At 43.5% G+C, this 15,313-nt stretch overlaps 1 protein-coding gene across 6 annotated transcripts in view; it reads right to left on the reverse strand.

Moving 5' to 3' along the window:
* LOC110859381 (nesprin-1) overlaps window positions 1-15,313 on the reverse strand; it is a 59,195-nt gene that overhangs the window by 20,043 nt on the left and 23,839 nt on the right. For 5 of the 6 annotated variants that reach the window (XM_035859325.1, XM_035859328.1, XM_035859324.1 and 2 more), the window contains 34 exons: window positions 15,094-15,125; window positions 13,993-14,949; window positions 13,693-13,917; window positions 13,463-13,612; window positions 13,258-13,389; window positions 12,797-13,100; window positions 12,156-12,514; window positions 11,574-12,085; window positions 11,340-11,506; window positions 10,942-11,206; window positions 10,674-10,869; window positions 10,158-10,232; window positions 9,156-9,308; window positions 8,721-9,085; window positions 8,345-8,630; window positions 8,119-8,268; window positions 7,900-8,032; window positions 7,720-7,747; window positions 7,094-7,415; window positions 6,840-7,013; window positions 6,604-6,750; window positions 5,639-5,818; window positions 4,795-5,537; window positions 4,243-4,392; window positions 3,866-4,166; window positions 3,451-3,795; window positions 2,934-3,226; window positions 2,509-2,842; window positions 2,042-2,410; window positions 1,211-1,966; window positions 989-1,141; window positions 665-922; window positions 327-536; window positions 55-264 (listed from right to left, as the gene is read on the reverse strand). In XM_035859325.1, the coding sequence (XP_035715218.1) occupies window positions 55-264; window positions 327-536; window positions 665-922; window positions 989-1,141; window positions 1,211-1,966; window positions 2,042-2,410; window positions 2,509-2,842; window positions 2,934-3,226; window positions 3,451-3,795; window positions 3,866-4,166; window positions 4,243-4,392; window positions 4,795-5,537; window positions 5,639-5,818; window positions 6,604-6,750; window positions 6,840-7,013; window positions 7,094-7,415; window positions 7,720-7,747; window positions 7,900-8,032; window positions 8,119-8,268; window positions 8,345-8,630; window positions 8,721-9,085; window positions 9,156-9,308; window positions 10,158-10,232; window positions 10,674-10,869; window positions 10,942-11,206; window positions 11,340-11,506; window positions 11,574-12,085; window positions 12,156-12,514; window positions 12,797-13,100; window positions 13,258-13,389; window positions 13,463-13,612; window positions 13,693-13,917; window positions 13,993-14,949; window positions 15,094-15,125 (9,434 nt within the window). The remainder of the gene's footprint in view (window positions 1-54; window positions 265-326; window positions 537-664; window positions 923-988; window positions 1,142-1,210; window positions 1,967-2,041; window positions 2,411-2,508; window positions 2,843-2,933; window positions 3,227-3,450; window positions 3,796-3,865; window positions 4,167-4,242; window positions 4,393-4,794; window positions 5,538-5,638; window positions 5,819-6,603; window positions 6,751-6,839; window positions 7,014-7,093; window positions 7,416-7,719; window positions 7,748-7,899; window positions 8,033-8,118; window positions 8,269-8,344; window positions 8,631-8,720; window positions 9,086-9,155; window positions 9,309-10,157; window positions 10,233-10,673; window positions 10,870-10,941; window positions 11,207-11,339; window positions 11,507-11,573; window positions 12,086-12,155; window positions 12,515-12,796; window positions 13,101-13,257; window positions 13,390-13,462; window positions 13,613-13,692; window positions 13,918-13,992; window positions 14,950-15,093; window positions 15,126-15,313) is intronic. The other variant, XM_035859326.1, reaches the window with a different exon arrangement.

Consider the following 15,313-nt stretch of genomic DNA (forward strand, 5'->3'; position numbering starts at 1 on the left):
TATAAAATAAACACTATTTTCAATTATCCAAAACAAATGTATCGAATAATTAACCTCTCCAATCTCCTTTTCTAGCGTCTTCTGCGTAGCTTTCACATCCGATTCAAAACCTGCCCATCGTTGCTTGAACTTGTTGATTGGCTGTTTCACAGCCTCCGAGCCAGACCAGAGGACCAACTGGTCAGCCTCGCCTTCCAGCGACTCCAACTCTCCTTTCTGAGCCAACAAATCCGCATCCAGATTCTTGTACCGCTCCAGCAGAGTCTAATTAACAAATATGAATTGTTCACTATTTTAAAAACATTTTGTTCTTATGTAACCTTCACCTTCATGTCGCCCAATTCGGCCTTGTGGGACGGCTTCTCTCTCAAAGTGTCCGCCATCCCGTCTGCCCATCGTGCAAACTTGCCGCAGTTGTCTTTGAATTCGTCCCATCGTTGACAAGCGGTTTTGAGGTCTGAGAGTGCATTCTTCAAATCCATGTTGAGTGTCTCCCATCGAGTTTGCAGGCTAGTCACGTCATGACGCATGGAAATCTAGAGACAAAGAGAAAATGGTCTTAGCAGGATGAATGAATGGGAGGACGTTGTACATGGAATTAAATTGGATGATGTCCAGCAATTATTATAATTTCATAAAGCCGTAATGATGCATTATTTGCTACCTGTTGTTCTGATGGAACTAGTGCAGCCACGCGTGAAAACGAGTCCTGGACGAGGGAGAGAAGGTGTTGTCCTTCCGTGAGACGCATTGAGACCAACTTGACGGTCTCAAGGTTATCTCTGGTTGCAAGTTCCGTTCCAAATTTCGAGCTGTCTTGTAGCGTTCCTTCCGCTCGATCCAACCACGCCTCGAGATCCTTGATCTCTTGGAGGAAGTCGGTATGATCCGACAAGCTCTTTTGAATCTTGACCAACATGGCCTGTGCACATCAAGAAATGCCAATTAGATACACACTAATTGATCAATAAATAATCAAGGAACATGCCTGCACGCCTTGAAGAAGAGTAGAATATTGGCTTTGAAGTTGAACCGTAGCGTCACGAATGCTTGGTGTGGAACTAAATTCTAGCAGAGTCTCGCATCTGTCGCTCAAATCTTCGAGCGGTACTTTAATCCCACTCACCTCCGCCGCCAGCCCCTTTACACAAAAATAATTTAATCATCAACGCATTGACGTAAAACAGCCAACCGTGTATGTACTACGTACCTTGCATCTTTCTAGATCATCTGGCGTTGCTTTATCCAGCTCCACGCCACCCAACTCCGATTTGAGTTTCACCTCACAGCTCGAAATTAGTAATTTCACGCTTTCCAATGCCTTCTCAAACTCGTTCCAAACGTCAATGAATTTTTTGAAAGACTTTTGTTGGTCTTTGAACATGGCATGAAGGGAGTCAAGCTCGAACTGGAGTTGTCGCACTTCTTGAAAAATGGCGTCCTTTCCATCCGACGATGTAGCCGAGCTAGCATTTTGTCCTTTTTCTCTTGTCGTCTTTACCAACGAGTCTGCTTCAGCCAGGGAGTCACTGAACTTTGACAGATCTCTCAGCTTGTTCTCAACCTCTGTTTTTTGTGCGTTGGGTGTTTCACCAAAGGCTTGCAGTTCCATCCGCAATTTACGCAAGTAGTCGGTGGTGGTGTTTAATTGGGTGGAATAATCTTCGTGAGTCCTGACCACTCCTTCCATTCTTTTAATGTGGCCTTCCAGGTTGGTTTTTATGTAGTCGTAGCGGGCAAACGTTGGCATGTAGGGTTCCTTCGGTAGGTTAGGTTCCTCCGCCATCTTCGTCTCCAGTCGTTGCAACATGTCGTACTGGGCGATCACCTCCTTCTCAATCCCACGCAGTTTTTCCAAGGAACTCCTCTTCTCGCTCAGGTCCACGTACTGGTTCCCCTCACTCACATTTATTTTGAGCTCCAACTCTTGTAACCAGTCGCCTATTAACTTGTCCGCCTTGTCCAACTTCAAAAAGATAACGCATTTACATATGAGCACAAATATGCATATTGTAGTAAGCGGATATAAATACGAAATTACCTCTTCGAGGAGAGAGGCACGGGCGGCCAGTTTTTGTCGAATGTCCTGAATGTCTGCCATGAGGCGGTCAAACTCTGACTTGAGCAATTCGGTGTCTTCGTCGATTTTGGAGGCTCCGCTCGGCTCAGTGGCGAGCATGACTTTTTCCTTGAGCTCTAAAGCATACCGGAGTTTATTCTGCCCTTGTTCCAAAGTTTGTTTAAGTCCTTTGACAGATTGTAAACGGGAGTTGACGTCGCTCAGATTGTAGTTGAGGTCAGAAATGTGGTTTAATTTTTCTCTCGTTCGGTCAATCCAGTCCTGACATTCCTGATAAAGGGCTGAATGCTGTTGGTGTTCCTGATAGTGCAACTCGAGACGACGAATCACCTGTAATGCGAAAAAAATCAAAACAGTGTAACGACAAGTATATATGTAAACCATAACATATTGAACAAAGTTTATGCATTAGTAACAGATTGATGCACCTCTTTCGCCAATGATAAGAGAGCGCTAAACTTGGTGCTCATCTGGGTCACGGCATTACTAACTCTGGAATCAGCACAGGTTTCGAGAAGTAGTTGCGCCTTGAGGTTAAGCTTGTCCAATTCCTTTTGCCAGTCAAATATTGTTTGGAGTTGGGCCTGAAACTGTTCTAACGAGTTCTTTTTGTCTGTCAACGTGTTCTGCAATTTGTTGAATGACTTGACTTGCTCCTCCGTTTGACTCAGCCACTCCAACCCTTCGCGATGCTGGTCCTCCCACTCTTTCCACCGAACGAGACCAATTTCCAAAAGCTGTTGTATTTTCCCTAGAGATTCCCTGGACAAAAAAATAAACACAGATTACGCATGTATGAGAACCGACCTGAACTGCATGAAAAATGCGATCGCAAAAAAGAGGTATAACTCACGAGAATGTGTCAAATTCTTCTTGTAGCACGGCTACCTCCTCCTCAATCAACTCGCGATCTTCGCCGTCCACGATTCCACAGGCTTGGGATCCCTTCATAAGAGCAGCCTCCAACTTGGCAGACCCTTCGGGTAGTTCTGACTGCAGCACTTTGAGCTGAGTGATCTTGCTCGAAAGGACCTCCTTGTCTCCAACAGGCTCGGAAATCTTTGCCAATCGCTCCTTTACGGCCCGCATCCAGTTCATGAACTCTGCAGCCAAATCCACGAACGATTGATGTTGTTCGACGATTTCCTATTCACATAGAAAATCCAAGAATGTATCAATTTCAATTTTTATTTAAGAACTGAAGCAATTTCTGAATTATGTATTCATGCAAATGGTATGATGTTTAGGTTTCAATTGAATAGTCTTCGCTTTAACGGCAGTTTCTAACGGCATTCAAAATTTAGTTGACTGTAGGTAAGTGTGTATCTACATCGAATGCATAGCGACATGAACACTCACAAACTGCTTACCTTTTGGCGAGCATACACTTCCTGTGCTTGTTTAGTTAGGGACTGGTATTTGGTGGAGATTTCTGAGGCGGGGGATGACTCTTGCATCAAGTTCTCCGCCTTGGATGTCACGCTCTCAATCATGGGTTCCAAACTCACAATGTCTTGGACAATGGTATTTGTGGCCCGTAGGGCTTGCTTTTTGTCCCCGATCGAGGCGGAACTCATTCCTGGAGTTGGGTGACGCTTACGGGAACTGCTGCTTCTTTGCTTGCTGCTGGGTTTGGGCTCAGCCACCTTTTGAAGTTTGGCTTCCCTGTCAGATATCCACTGACTAACTTGTGAGTAGGACGTGTTGTAGTCCGCCTGTGCAGACACATAGACCAATTTCAAACAGTAAGACTTTGGGAACCTTTTATTTTGATGATGGACTCACCCATTGCAGCATGGCCGTTTCCAAACTAACTTTTGCAGAGGCCAATTTCTTGACGACGCGTTCCCACTCTGACTGGACTTCCTTGACCTGCTCATTTATCCTGTCTCGTCCATCCGATCGCGTGTTGCGAAGTGATTTCTCGCCCCAACTGACCGTGTTGTGGACAAAGTTTTGCCCTTCCTCTTGACGAGACACAAGCTCTTGGATTTTGGCCAATGCGGAAATTAACCGTTCTTTTTGCGCCTCTGAGGAGGAGGATCCACTCGAGTGAGCGGAACATTCACTAATTATTTTCCGTGCACTGGAAAAATATACAAAAACATGGTTAATAATATATTATTTCGGGAACATTAGTTAATATGGGTATGTGGACTAACTTTTCCATCCATTGTTGCGCTTTTTCATAATTGTTCAAGAATTGCTGATGCTGTTCCAAGTTTCCTTCCACCTTTTTGAGCACATCCTTCCCAACATTCAACTGAACTTGGTATCGGGAGTTGAGTTGACGTAACTGCCCTCCCACGTATCTAGATATTTTCAAGACATGCTTAATTAAAATAACCCACAGGCCCGACTTCATTTGAATGAGAAAAAATAGAACTAGGGCAGCCACATTTTGCACACATTATAATGAGTGCAAAATTTCAGCTTTGCAGGACTATTTTGAAATTTTATTATATCTCATCGACCCATATTACGACCCCACCGGTTAACACTTAACCGATTTTGCTCATTTTCTAACTTAATTCCTAACTTTATCTAAATTTGAACTCAATCGGTTCAGCCGTTTTGGCAGTATCGTGGCTTGGACGGGTAGACAGACACAACGATTTCATAAGTCCTCACTTCCGGCTAATTAGTTCGGTAGAAATCTGGGAAAATCATGCCTAGTCCTTGGAGGTAAGTATTTTAAAATATTGTGTACGCACGTGTCGAGATGCGATGTCAATAAATCCTCTGCGGCGGAATTGAATTTCGTAATCTGAGCATTTCCAGCTTCCAACTTGGCCATGACGTCGTTCATGTCGCCGACTTGTTTCTTTTTGTCCTCGAGCGAACTCATCAGCGTAGTTTTGGCTGCCTTTATAAGGATTTCGCACTGTTGTAACCAGTCCGAAAGACGTTCAAGCTCTTCCTTCCAGTCCCGAAGTTTAAGCATCGTGGTTTCCAGCGAGTCTTTTTGAGCCTGGATTTCTGCAAACAATGCTTCAAAAGAATCGTTGGCAGCTTTCACCTCGCTTTGGATTGCTGACTTCCCAGTTGGGGAGGACGACGCAGACGCCACTTCCCCCGACTGCTGCAACCTCTCGACAAGAAGTGATCCTTGTGGCTTCTTATTCATCAATGAAGCCAACATTGCACCCGCCGACTCCACATCCATGAGCCGATCCCCCAAAGAGCGCTGTTTGAAGGATGGGATCTTTTCCTTTGTGCGGTTTAACCATCCAGTTAGCTCTTCCAAAGCTTCAGCGTATACTTTATGATCTCGAAACTGAGCTTCTCGGTCGATTAAAAGTTTTCTTATTTCATCACCCACAGTGTCAAAAGTTTTGAGGACTTCCTGCGCTTGGCTGGCTGCTTGGCTTTGCTGTCCTGAGGCCATCATTTCGGAGGCTTTGGCTTTTAAACCTTCAACCTCAAGGCGTTCACAGACCATTTTTTCTTCAAGATTCTGCATAACAAATACATGGACATATTAAGATGATATTTTTACTTGAATAATCAATCGCTACTGAGAAATTATAGCTTTTCATGAAATGAATATTCACTTACTCGAATCGTGTCCAGTTGTGAGCGTTTTTCTTGCAAGGTGGCCAAAAACGGTGTTACATCTTTCAACACAGATTGCAAGTAGTCGGTAGTTTTGCGAAGTTGGTGAATTTGTTCTAAAAATCCAGACCATTTCGTTATGTTTTCGTCGAGCTGATTTTTCGTGTCCACCATTTTGGCGGCCTGGAATAGAAAAGGATTTTGAACATTTCGGCAATAAAAATTCTGAATTAGAGTTGATTAGAGTGGATTAGAGTTGAAGATTCACGACAAATTGTCATCAACAGCAGCAGCAGAATTGAATTTGGACCCTGCACAAGAGATTCCTTTCCTCTTCAGAGCAGAAGCGGGTGAAAGTCTTGGAGAACTGTTGGCGAGAGGAAGAAAGAAGGGCGAGAAAGTAAACGTCAAAGTAAAGAGTGAAGAGGTGAAAGTTGCTGCTCTGTATTTTGAATCCAATCCATTCATCATTTACGCTGGGCAAGCACTGACGGCTGAAGTGCATAAAAGGGACACCAATAGAGGAGACGCAGTAACCGACTACAAAAACAACAAGGGCAACCATCCTGATCCCAAGAATGTCCCTATTGGACTTGTGCGTAAAGAGGATCGCTACAAGTGGGAATTTCATTTGCACATGTGTACCCTTATAGCGTCCCTTTTACAATTGAAAAATAGTATCACACCAAAAGACTTCAAGCCTCTAGATGTAGGCCACCCTATATGTATTAACCGACATACCTATTCGAGTTTTGTAGATAAGAAGTCATGGGGGATTATTCATGGTTATTTAATGAAAAAGTTTTCAGTTGATGTGTACTTAGGACCAAAGGGTCCGACCAACAGTAATGATGAGAATTTCTAGTATGTTTTAAAAGGATGTTGAAATGAAATGATTTTTTGTTGATGATGAGATATTGAAGTGTGAATAAATGAATTAAGTTGTATCAAGGAAAAAATCGCTATACCAAAGTGCTCCACTCATCTTGCACTTTCTGTACGGCGTCATTAATTGCTTGGTGGCCAGTGGTGGCTGTGTTGGCGAGGATGCTTTGAGCCATTTCTACCACACTCTGAATCTTGGCATAACCTTCGTCCTTGTACATAAGCAAATCCTGCGTAAAATTAGCAAGAAAAAACAAATAGTTATTATCGAGCATTATTATCATGCAAAAAATTATATGGAATTATATGTCAAAAATACATGAACAGTTCCAAGCTTGGCTTCTAGATCCTTATGTGAGAAAGTGACTCCCGAGAGGTCGGAGCAATAGGCCAACTTGTCCTTCATGTCATCCAACCACTGGCAGCAGGTGTCGATGTGGGAGTCAAAATCTTGGTGCGAAATGACATAGCCCTCCCACTTGCTTGTAAGTTCCTACACAAAACAGTTCAAACAACAAAGTAGTAACAAGAATGAACCCTGCTTGCGCCACACATAAATCACGGAATTATCACCTTAATTTTGTGCGAGATTTGCTGATACTTTATGGAGAGATCTGATGAGGAAACTCCCGACTCCCTCTTCGAGGACATGACTTGTCGTTGTAGATTTAGTGCCAGCTCTGAGATCGCGTCCAATTCTAGTTCCTTCGCCTTAATTTCGCCCTGTAAACTAAGGAGCGAGTTAAGCTGTTTCATTTTCCCGTCGAGACTGGGTTGCAAGTCAACAGCGTGAAGTTTGGACTCTGTCGCCTTCAACCAGACCATGCAAGCCTCCTTCTGACCCTCAAAATCATTCCACAGTTGTAACTTGAGGACTAAAGACTCGATGCTCGATCTGCACAAACATACAAGATCCCAATTAACCATCATTCCACAATCAAATCTATAAATCTACTACAGATTTTTAATGTGTAGATATCTGGACTCGAAATTACTTATGAGGGGACAATGTTTTTTTTTAATTTTTGAACGATAATGAAAAAGGGGCAAAATCTAATCTGACCCAAAAAATTCGCATTGAGAAATAATTGTAATAATTACAAGTTCCCAAATTGTTGCTAATTTTAGGGATAAAATGATTTGTCAGATATCTACACTTTGGTGATTTTTGTCGAGGATTAATTCATGTAAATTCGTACCCCACAGCAGATTGGAGGGCTTCCCACTCTGCAAAAAGATGAATGCTTGTTAATAACTGTCAGTTAACATTTTAATTTTATAATTTATGAACACATAATGACATATTTGCAAAATCAACTTTTATGCATCTCTTATGTTGACCATGTTGTCAACCATTTTTCAACAGTGATGGGACTTGCCTTGCTGTGAACTATCCACCTGAGCCCGAATATTAGGCTGACCAGTCTCAACCGTTCCTGGAATTACTTTCTCCGCAACACTTCGAATCTCCTCGATCCGATATTCCTCCTCGGGAAAGCTCATGTGCAGATTCTGTTAGTTGAATATAATATGCATATGGACATTTTTACATTTATGTATTCTGACATTATTGATCAACCCCTGTGAACCTCCGTTACCTTAAGTTTCTCCAGATTGGCATGCAGGTTGATTCTTTCCTGATTGTCATCGCTCCACATAAGAACGGTCGAGTGAGTACCATCGACCCATTCAGTCGTGTCTTGTACAGCTTTACTGTACTGTTGATGAAAACAGACGATGCCCTCATACTGTAAACATAATTTTGAAACCACTCAATTTAACCCTTAGTTTTTGATTTATAGTTAACATCGCAATTGTATTAACCTGCTCTACGAAATCCTTCGCCTTGGTCAATGCGCTGCCATGTTTTTCGCTAAGGGAGTCAACATATTTAGCTGCGTCCTCCGCCCCCTCGGACAAGGAAGAGGCCATCCCCTGCAGTTCTAGTACGTCCTGCTGATGTGAAAGTATGTCGTAGAGGAGGCTTCGATACTGCTGCAGTTGGTGTCGCTTCTCGTCTAGTGTGGCGTGAAGAATAATTTCTTTCGGCATGTCCAGCTTCCCCAACCAGCCCTTCAACTTATTCTTGCTCTCCTCAAAACCAGACCACCTGAAATTATGAGCAATTTGGACGTGTTGTGAATCGGTGCATGGTTAATAAAAATATAGCTCTTCCATAGGAGAGGTATGTAGTACTCACTTGTTTAGCTTGTTGCTCAAGCTCCTTTCTAATGCGCTGAGATCGTCATATGCCATGTCGAAGGAGGTTTGGAGTCGTTGTAATTCCATCCTGATGACCTCCCTCCCCTCGTCAGCAGTGGACGGGTAGAGTTTCTCCCCATCCTCCACTACGCTGTTTAAGGCGGCCAGGTGTGAGGGTCTCGTCGCTTCCAAGGCTTCGATGGCAGCCAACCTGGCACTAAGACTCTCTTGAGTCCCTTCCAACGAGTTCAGTGCAGCCGCTTTCTCTCCAACATTCTGGGTCATCATGTTCACAAATTTGGAATACTTGTCATTATAAGTCTTATGATCGGAGACGGCTTCTTCGCACTTTTTCAAAATTTCCTGAAATTTCCAGACACGGTAATACTGAACACTTTGCAACTTTGGAATATATATTTTTTAGCGTTTGTACCTTTGCAGTCATTTGTATGGATTGGAAGCGTGAGGTGATTTGTTGGATGTTGCTTGCAATTCTCGACTCGCCCGTAGCCTGCATTAACTCGGAACTCTCCAAGCAAATCTTGTCGAATGACGCCTCGTTGTCTTTGAGCGTCTTGAGCAAAGTCTGCACACAAACCGGGAGGGAGTTGTGAAAGCATGTTCAGATTATTTATCCAAATTTTTTTGAAAAATCCATCCGGACTGAGTTGCACATGTTTAAAATAATGCAAGAATTGTTTACAAAAGGCGAGCTAGGCATATATAGCAACATCTCTCTTGAGGGAATCGTAATTTTGAAAGATGACGTTGGAATTGGAATAGATTTTTTGCCTATGCTATTTTCATGACCAAGAAGTGAAACTGTATAGTCAATTTCCAAGCTATTGTCAGGTTAAACTTTGGTTCCCTCTCGTGAAAAGATAGAGAGCTCAAAATAATACCAAATGACGGAAATCACCTTTCGCAATCATACAGAAATTTGAAATACGTTCAATTTTATAGCGTAATATTTTAAACATGAGAAACAACTCGAGTCCTCCTATCGATGGATCCTTTATCATGCAGAGTGAGCATGACATTCCGCAGTCGGAGTTCAATACTTCTTTATAGGCGAAGAGAAGCGAAAAGTAGAACAAAAAGGTGAGTCTCCCAGCATTTATCAGATGTACTCCCACCCCCTCATCCCCACTGATATCTTAATTGCTTTTTCCAACTGATAAGTATGCATAAGATTAAGATTTTAATCTTTTCTGCACTATAGGTATAAGCCTAAAAGTAAGATTCTTGTGAGATTTGAGTGGGGGGTGAATTTATAAATGCCGAGAGAGTCGCATTCACGCACAACTTACAAGACAGACCACAAAAGCAGGATTAGTGAAAGAAATTGACGGATGATTAGAACAAAGGCGACATGGAGGGAAACGTTGACGAAGATTGTTACTTTGTTACTATTGTGCAGATGAAGGTCGCTTACTTGCTGTATGTGGTCAGCAAGATGGACCGTGTCCTCGACCATTCTGTCCCGGGATTCTACTACTTTTGCAAAATCCTATCCACCAAATTGTACAAATGATGAGGTTCAAAAATACCACAAAAATATACAAAAATGGCGGCGAGGTTTATTTAAAAAAAATTGTCGCTTAAAAAATCGTAGCTCTTCCTCGTAGAAAAACAACAGTGGGCGTGACGGATGATCATAGAAATCAACGCGTTGTTTGTGCAAAAAAAGGCACAAGTTTCATACGGAAATGGTAAATTGGTAAGCGTTTGATGGCAATGGTGGTCAGATAATACGATAATCATAATAAATACAGATTAACTCAAACGCACTCACTCGGGAAGCGAAAATAAATTGGTAACATAATATTTAAGAATTAAAAGTAATCTTTTTAATGTCGGAGTGAACGTTATGTGAGCGAAATATTATATACCTGGATAATTTTCGGAGGTGATCTATAAAATATTAGTCAAGTATGCACCTGATACGCACCTGATACTTGCCCATTTGTGCCTCCTTCTCGTCCAACTTGTTGCAAAGGGCGTATGCTTTGAGTGTCCCCTCCGCCTCGCCCAACCAGCACAACAAACGCTCAAACCCATCCTCATACTCTCCCCATTGTTGGAGTCGCTCCTGCAAAGTGTGACGCACGTCCTCCGCCCCACTGCGCAACTTGTCAATGTCAAACCTACAAGAGTTTCGTCAGTATTTAGAAGGTCATTCTATAATTAACTACTTAAGTTAAAATTGTGGGGATCACTTCATGTTTGTGAGATCCTTGGCCAAGCTCTCTTTGGAGGCAGATGGCAGCTTTTCACTCAGCGAAGTGAGGGTGGCGTCCAGTGTTCCCAGCAACGCCTCACCCTCGCCGAACCCGGCCTGCAACTCGACCACTTTGCTAAGTCTGCTCTGAAGGGCCGGCTTCCCTCCAGAGTAGTCCGTGCACAGATTAAGTTGCTCCCACTGGTTTTTCTGCCAGTCGGCCTCCTTTTTAGATGCATCATTCCATCCTTGAACCAGGTCACCTGTACATAATACATGTTAACATATAACTAGCAGTCAACTCAATTTTCCATGAAAAAATTAAAATTTATTGGGGTTTGAAACAGTGGGATTTGCTCAAGTAAACAAATGTCAAAGTTCGATTTGTTTGCTTACACGTCTCTTCCATCCCGGTGATCGCTGTGAGCATGTGATTCAGCAAGGATTCGTATCGAGTGTTGATGTCGTCAATGGTGGACTTGAGTTGTTCGGGGTTGACAGAACCAAATGGTTTCTTGGCCAAGAGCGCTTCAGCTTTTTCAATCACACCTTCCACCACTCGTCTAAAACCACAGGTTGATGTTTAATCATGTACACATGTACAGTTGTTAAACTACAGTGGTCAAGTACCTGTGTGAAATGGCGTCTTGCAAAACACCTTTGACCCTCATAAGCTTGGACTTTGTATCGGGAACGGAAAGCCAGTTTGGTGGTTCGGTAGCTGCAGCTACAGCTGCCTCCATGGATGTCAACCAGGCGAGCGTGGACTGCAACTGGTCGTGATAAATGTCCCACTGCTGACTCTCGCTACTTTGCTTCTTTTGAAGTTCTGCCATTTCCTGGCCCACGAGGTCGAATCGGTCCCGCAGAGAGCGCAGGTCTTGGCGAATCTTCTCTCTCCCATTCGCACCTGTGTCTGGAAACAGTTTTTCGCCCATTTGGACTAGAACGCTGATTTTAAGGGATATTTGTTCCTTTTCAGAAGTAAGGGCAGCCAGGCGAGAATTTCTTTGCTCCAAATTGGGCTCGTCCAACAGTCGGGCGTGATTGTGCTCAAAAGCGGAGAGGAGATCGGAGGCTTCTAAGAATATGGTGTCAAAGGCGGCGTGGTCGTCAACTATTCCTTGCCATTTATTCACCACCTGGACGAAATAGAAATAAGATAAACATAGATCAAAGTCTGAATAATAAGTAGCTAGTTATGTTTTTTACCTCTTTGCTGAGGACGTGGAGCAACTGGTAGCGATTGCTAATCTGCATCACGAGTGGTTTTATGCGCTCTGCATTGGAAGTTTGCAAGAGCGTGTGGCTCTGGTCGAGAAACCCGGTCACTTCCTTCTCAAATGTAGTCACGACTTGGCGTTGCTTAACAAAATTCTCCAGCGCCTGTTCTTTTTCGGGAAGGGTATTTTGGAGAACTTGAGATCGGAAGACGGCTTCTTGCTCACGAAACCATTTTGTGTAGTTCTGCAGCCCCGCTTCAAAGGTTTGCCAGTTGGTTAGCATGGCTTGCAAGCGTTGAAGACGTTGGTCAATGTCATCCGCAAGCTTCTCGTGACCGTCCCTGGCAGCTGTGTGGCATGACCAAAAAAATGCATGCAATATAATTTCATGTGTTAAAATATATCTACATCGTACTCGAACCCCCACAAAATTTTTGTGTAAAGGGAATATTTTTTAAGTGTGTAACTATTTGCATTGGTTTAATTTTGACAGAAAAAAATAATTCTCCTTTAAAATTTACCTTCGAAAATGTATTTTTCAGGAAACCCTAACCTCACTCGAAATGTTTAATTCTGTTTGCAGCAAGTTTTTCTTTTAAAAAATCATACTCGAAGTAACTCCCAACTCACCTGAAACCTCAGATTCAATAGATTTCGAGCCCGCCTCGGACGTACTGAGACATACGGTTCCGGCGATTTCCTCCATCTTTTCGAGCAGTTGCGTTCCACGGGCATCAACTTTGAGACTTTCCAGTTGTTCTAGTCTCCTAACGATGTCCGCCTTCTCACCAGTTACGTCTTCGAGGGAGCTAATCTTGTCCCGCTGTCCAGTCTTCCAGTCGTTGTATTCCCGCATGACCTCGTTCAACATCACATGGTCAGCCACGGAGGATTCAAGACGATCCAATAAGGTTTTAGACTTTCTCTTGATGTCCTAGTATATAGACACCAAAATCGTAAAAGGTGACCACTTTTCCCTCAGCATTGTAACCTCAATACTGTCCCACTGACTTTGAGCGTCCCGTTTTTTACAAATAGCTTTATCCAAGCACAGGTTTTAAGCTTATTGGATGTGTTACTTATTAGCTCACCTGGAAGAGTGTTTTAATGGAAGAAATGTAGCCCTGGAGTGACGAGTCTTGAGTCAAGTCCACCAACTGTGTTGCCTTCTCGCACACTGCTTCCACTAAAACCTGATGCGACGCGATTTCCTGGTTGACAATCTGTACAAAAATGCAAATACGTAGAAAATTATGTCTTTAAATGCTTTTTGAATTTATATATACGCCAACTAACTTTGTGATTTTGTAGCTGGGCTCTTTTTTCCTGAAGTGTGGCTTTGGGTTGAGTATGAATCTGGATAGACGACTCGATGGACTGAATCCATTTGGTCAGGTCTTCTTGCGAAGTGGCAAAGTCTCCAAATTGGGACAGGCAGGCGTCAATCTTTTGCCAGGTAAAAACAAAATTTAAATGTCATGAACATGATTCGATACGCTTGAAAACAACTAAGAAAAGTGACCAACCTTTTGCCAGGATGATTGCATCTGTTCGCCCAACGTCTCCCATCCGTCGCGAACCGTTCGGATTTGCTGCCGAATTATTTCGCGTCCATCTGGGCTTGTTTGAGAATACAGTTTTTCTCCAGATTCGACGAGACTCTCCATTTCAGGGGTTTTCAGGTTGCGTTGATCCATCAAGGCGGATAGTTGCTGTCTCCGATCCTGTAGCACACTCATGTCACCGAGAACCTGTTTGCAGAGATTGACTCGTAATTATTTAGGAATGATGTATGCAGTATACTAATTAGTCTTAAGTTTACTTACTTCGCTCAATTCTTTCGTGTCCTTTTTCATCCCCTCCACCCATCTTAGGAACTGGGCATGAGCAATGTTGAAGGATTCGTGTGCCCTCAGCCAGCCTTTGTATCGGTTGATATTCTCTTGAACCGGTTGCGCCAAGGCGACGAATCGGCTGTTCATCTCCACCGCTTGGCTCTGCAGTTCGGGGTCCAGTGATTCCGAGTCCTGGACGAGTTGAGTAAATTGTGGCTCTTGCTTTCCCATCTCTCCCGAAATGCTCTCCAGTTTTGACAGATGGGCAGACTTGGCCTCAACAGTGCTTTTCAATGAAGGGTCCCTCACCTGGAACTCCTTTTGCTTCAGCCAACTCAACAATTCGTCCACTTCCTTCTGAAACTGGCTCAGCTTGCCGTGCTCCTTCTCCAACTTCTCCTTCCTCGAACCACAGCTGGACTGAAAGTCCTGGAAGGCGCGTTTCAACTCGGTCAGAGTGACCTGTAAGGTGTCGCGACCCGAGGGGTGGGTTTGAGGAAGAATCGTGGCCAGTTGTTTCTCACATTTGACCAGCTGTCCGTTCCCTTCAGGAAATTGGAGTTGAAGTTGTTTGAGCGTGTGGAGACGGGACTCTGTGTCGCCCATGTCCGCTGACGACGCAGTATCGAGTTCACCCTGGAGTCGTTTAAGCCAGTCGCTGAAGGAGTCGATAAGGAAGTCAAATTGCTCGTGGTCCGTGACGTAAAGTTCGGATTCTGAGACACATTCTTGTGTCCTCTTCTTGAGCATCTCGTACTCCTTGGAAAAGGATGTGAGTCTGGGGGAAGAGTCTGGAAACTCGGTGGCTTTTCCCTGTAAACCAAGGATGATGTCCCCGTGTGAACACACATCTTGGAGCAGCGTTCTCCTCGACTGAAGCCCACTCTTTTTCTCCAAAAGCGTCGGGTAGAGAGATTCTGCACTCTTTTCTGCTTTGGAGGATACGTCCTATAAAAAAATGATAGTTATAGATTTCATAAGCAAGATTATGTCACGATGAACATGTGTAACGGGTGCAGAACATTTAGCGCAAAATTACTGATTGACAATCTTAAGCATCTTTATAGTGGTGACGTAATTAATAAGACTGACCTTTAACCACTTGTCCAACTGGGTCACACTCTCTGTAAGGTAAAAATAGGCAGAACAAATTAGATGAATAGCGTCGTTCTGTTATCTCCTTCCAAAATCGTGGTGTCCCTTTCTCAGGAGCACTCTGACCTGCACTCAACAAGTCTCGTAAACCTTCCTCTACAATGTCGGACAACTTGTCAAATGACCAAGTGATTCGTTACTAAACAAGTATGTAATT

The sequence above is a fragment of the Folsomia candida genome, unplaced genomic scaffold (genome assembly GCF_002217175.1).
Source record: "Folsomia candida strain VU population unplaced genomic scaffold, ASM221717v1 Fcan01_Sc025, whole genome shotgun sequence".
Taxonomy (NCBI): Eukaryota; Metazoa; Arthropoda; class Collembola; order Entomobryomorpha; family Isotomidae; genus Folsomia; species Folsomia candida.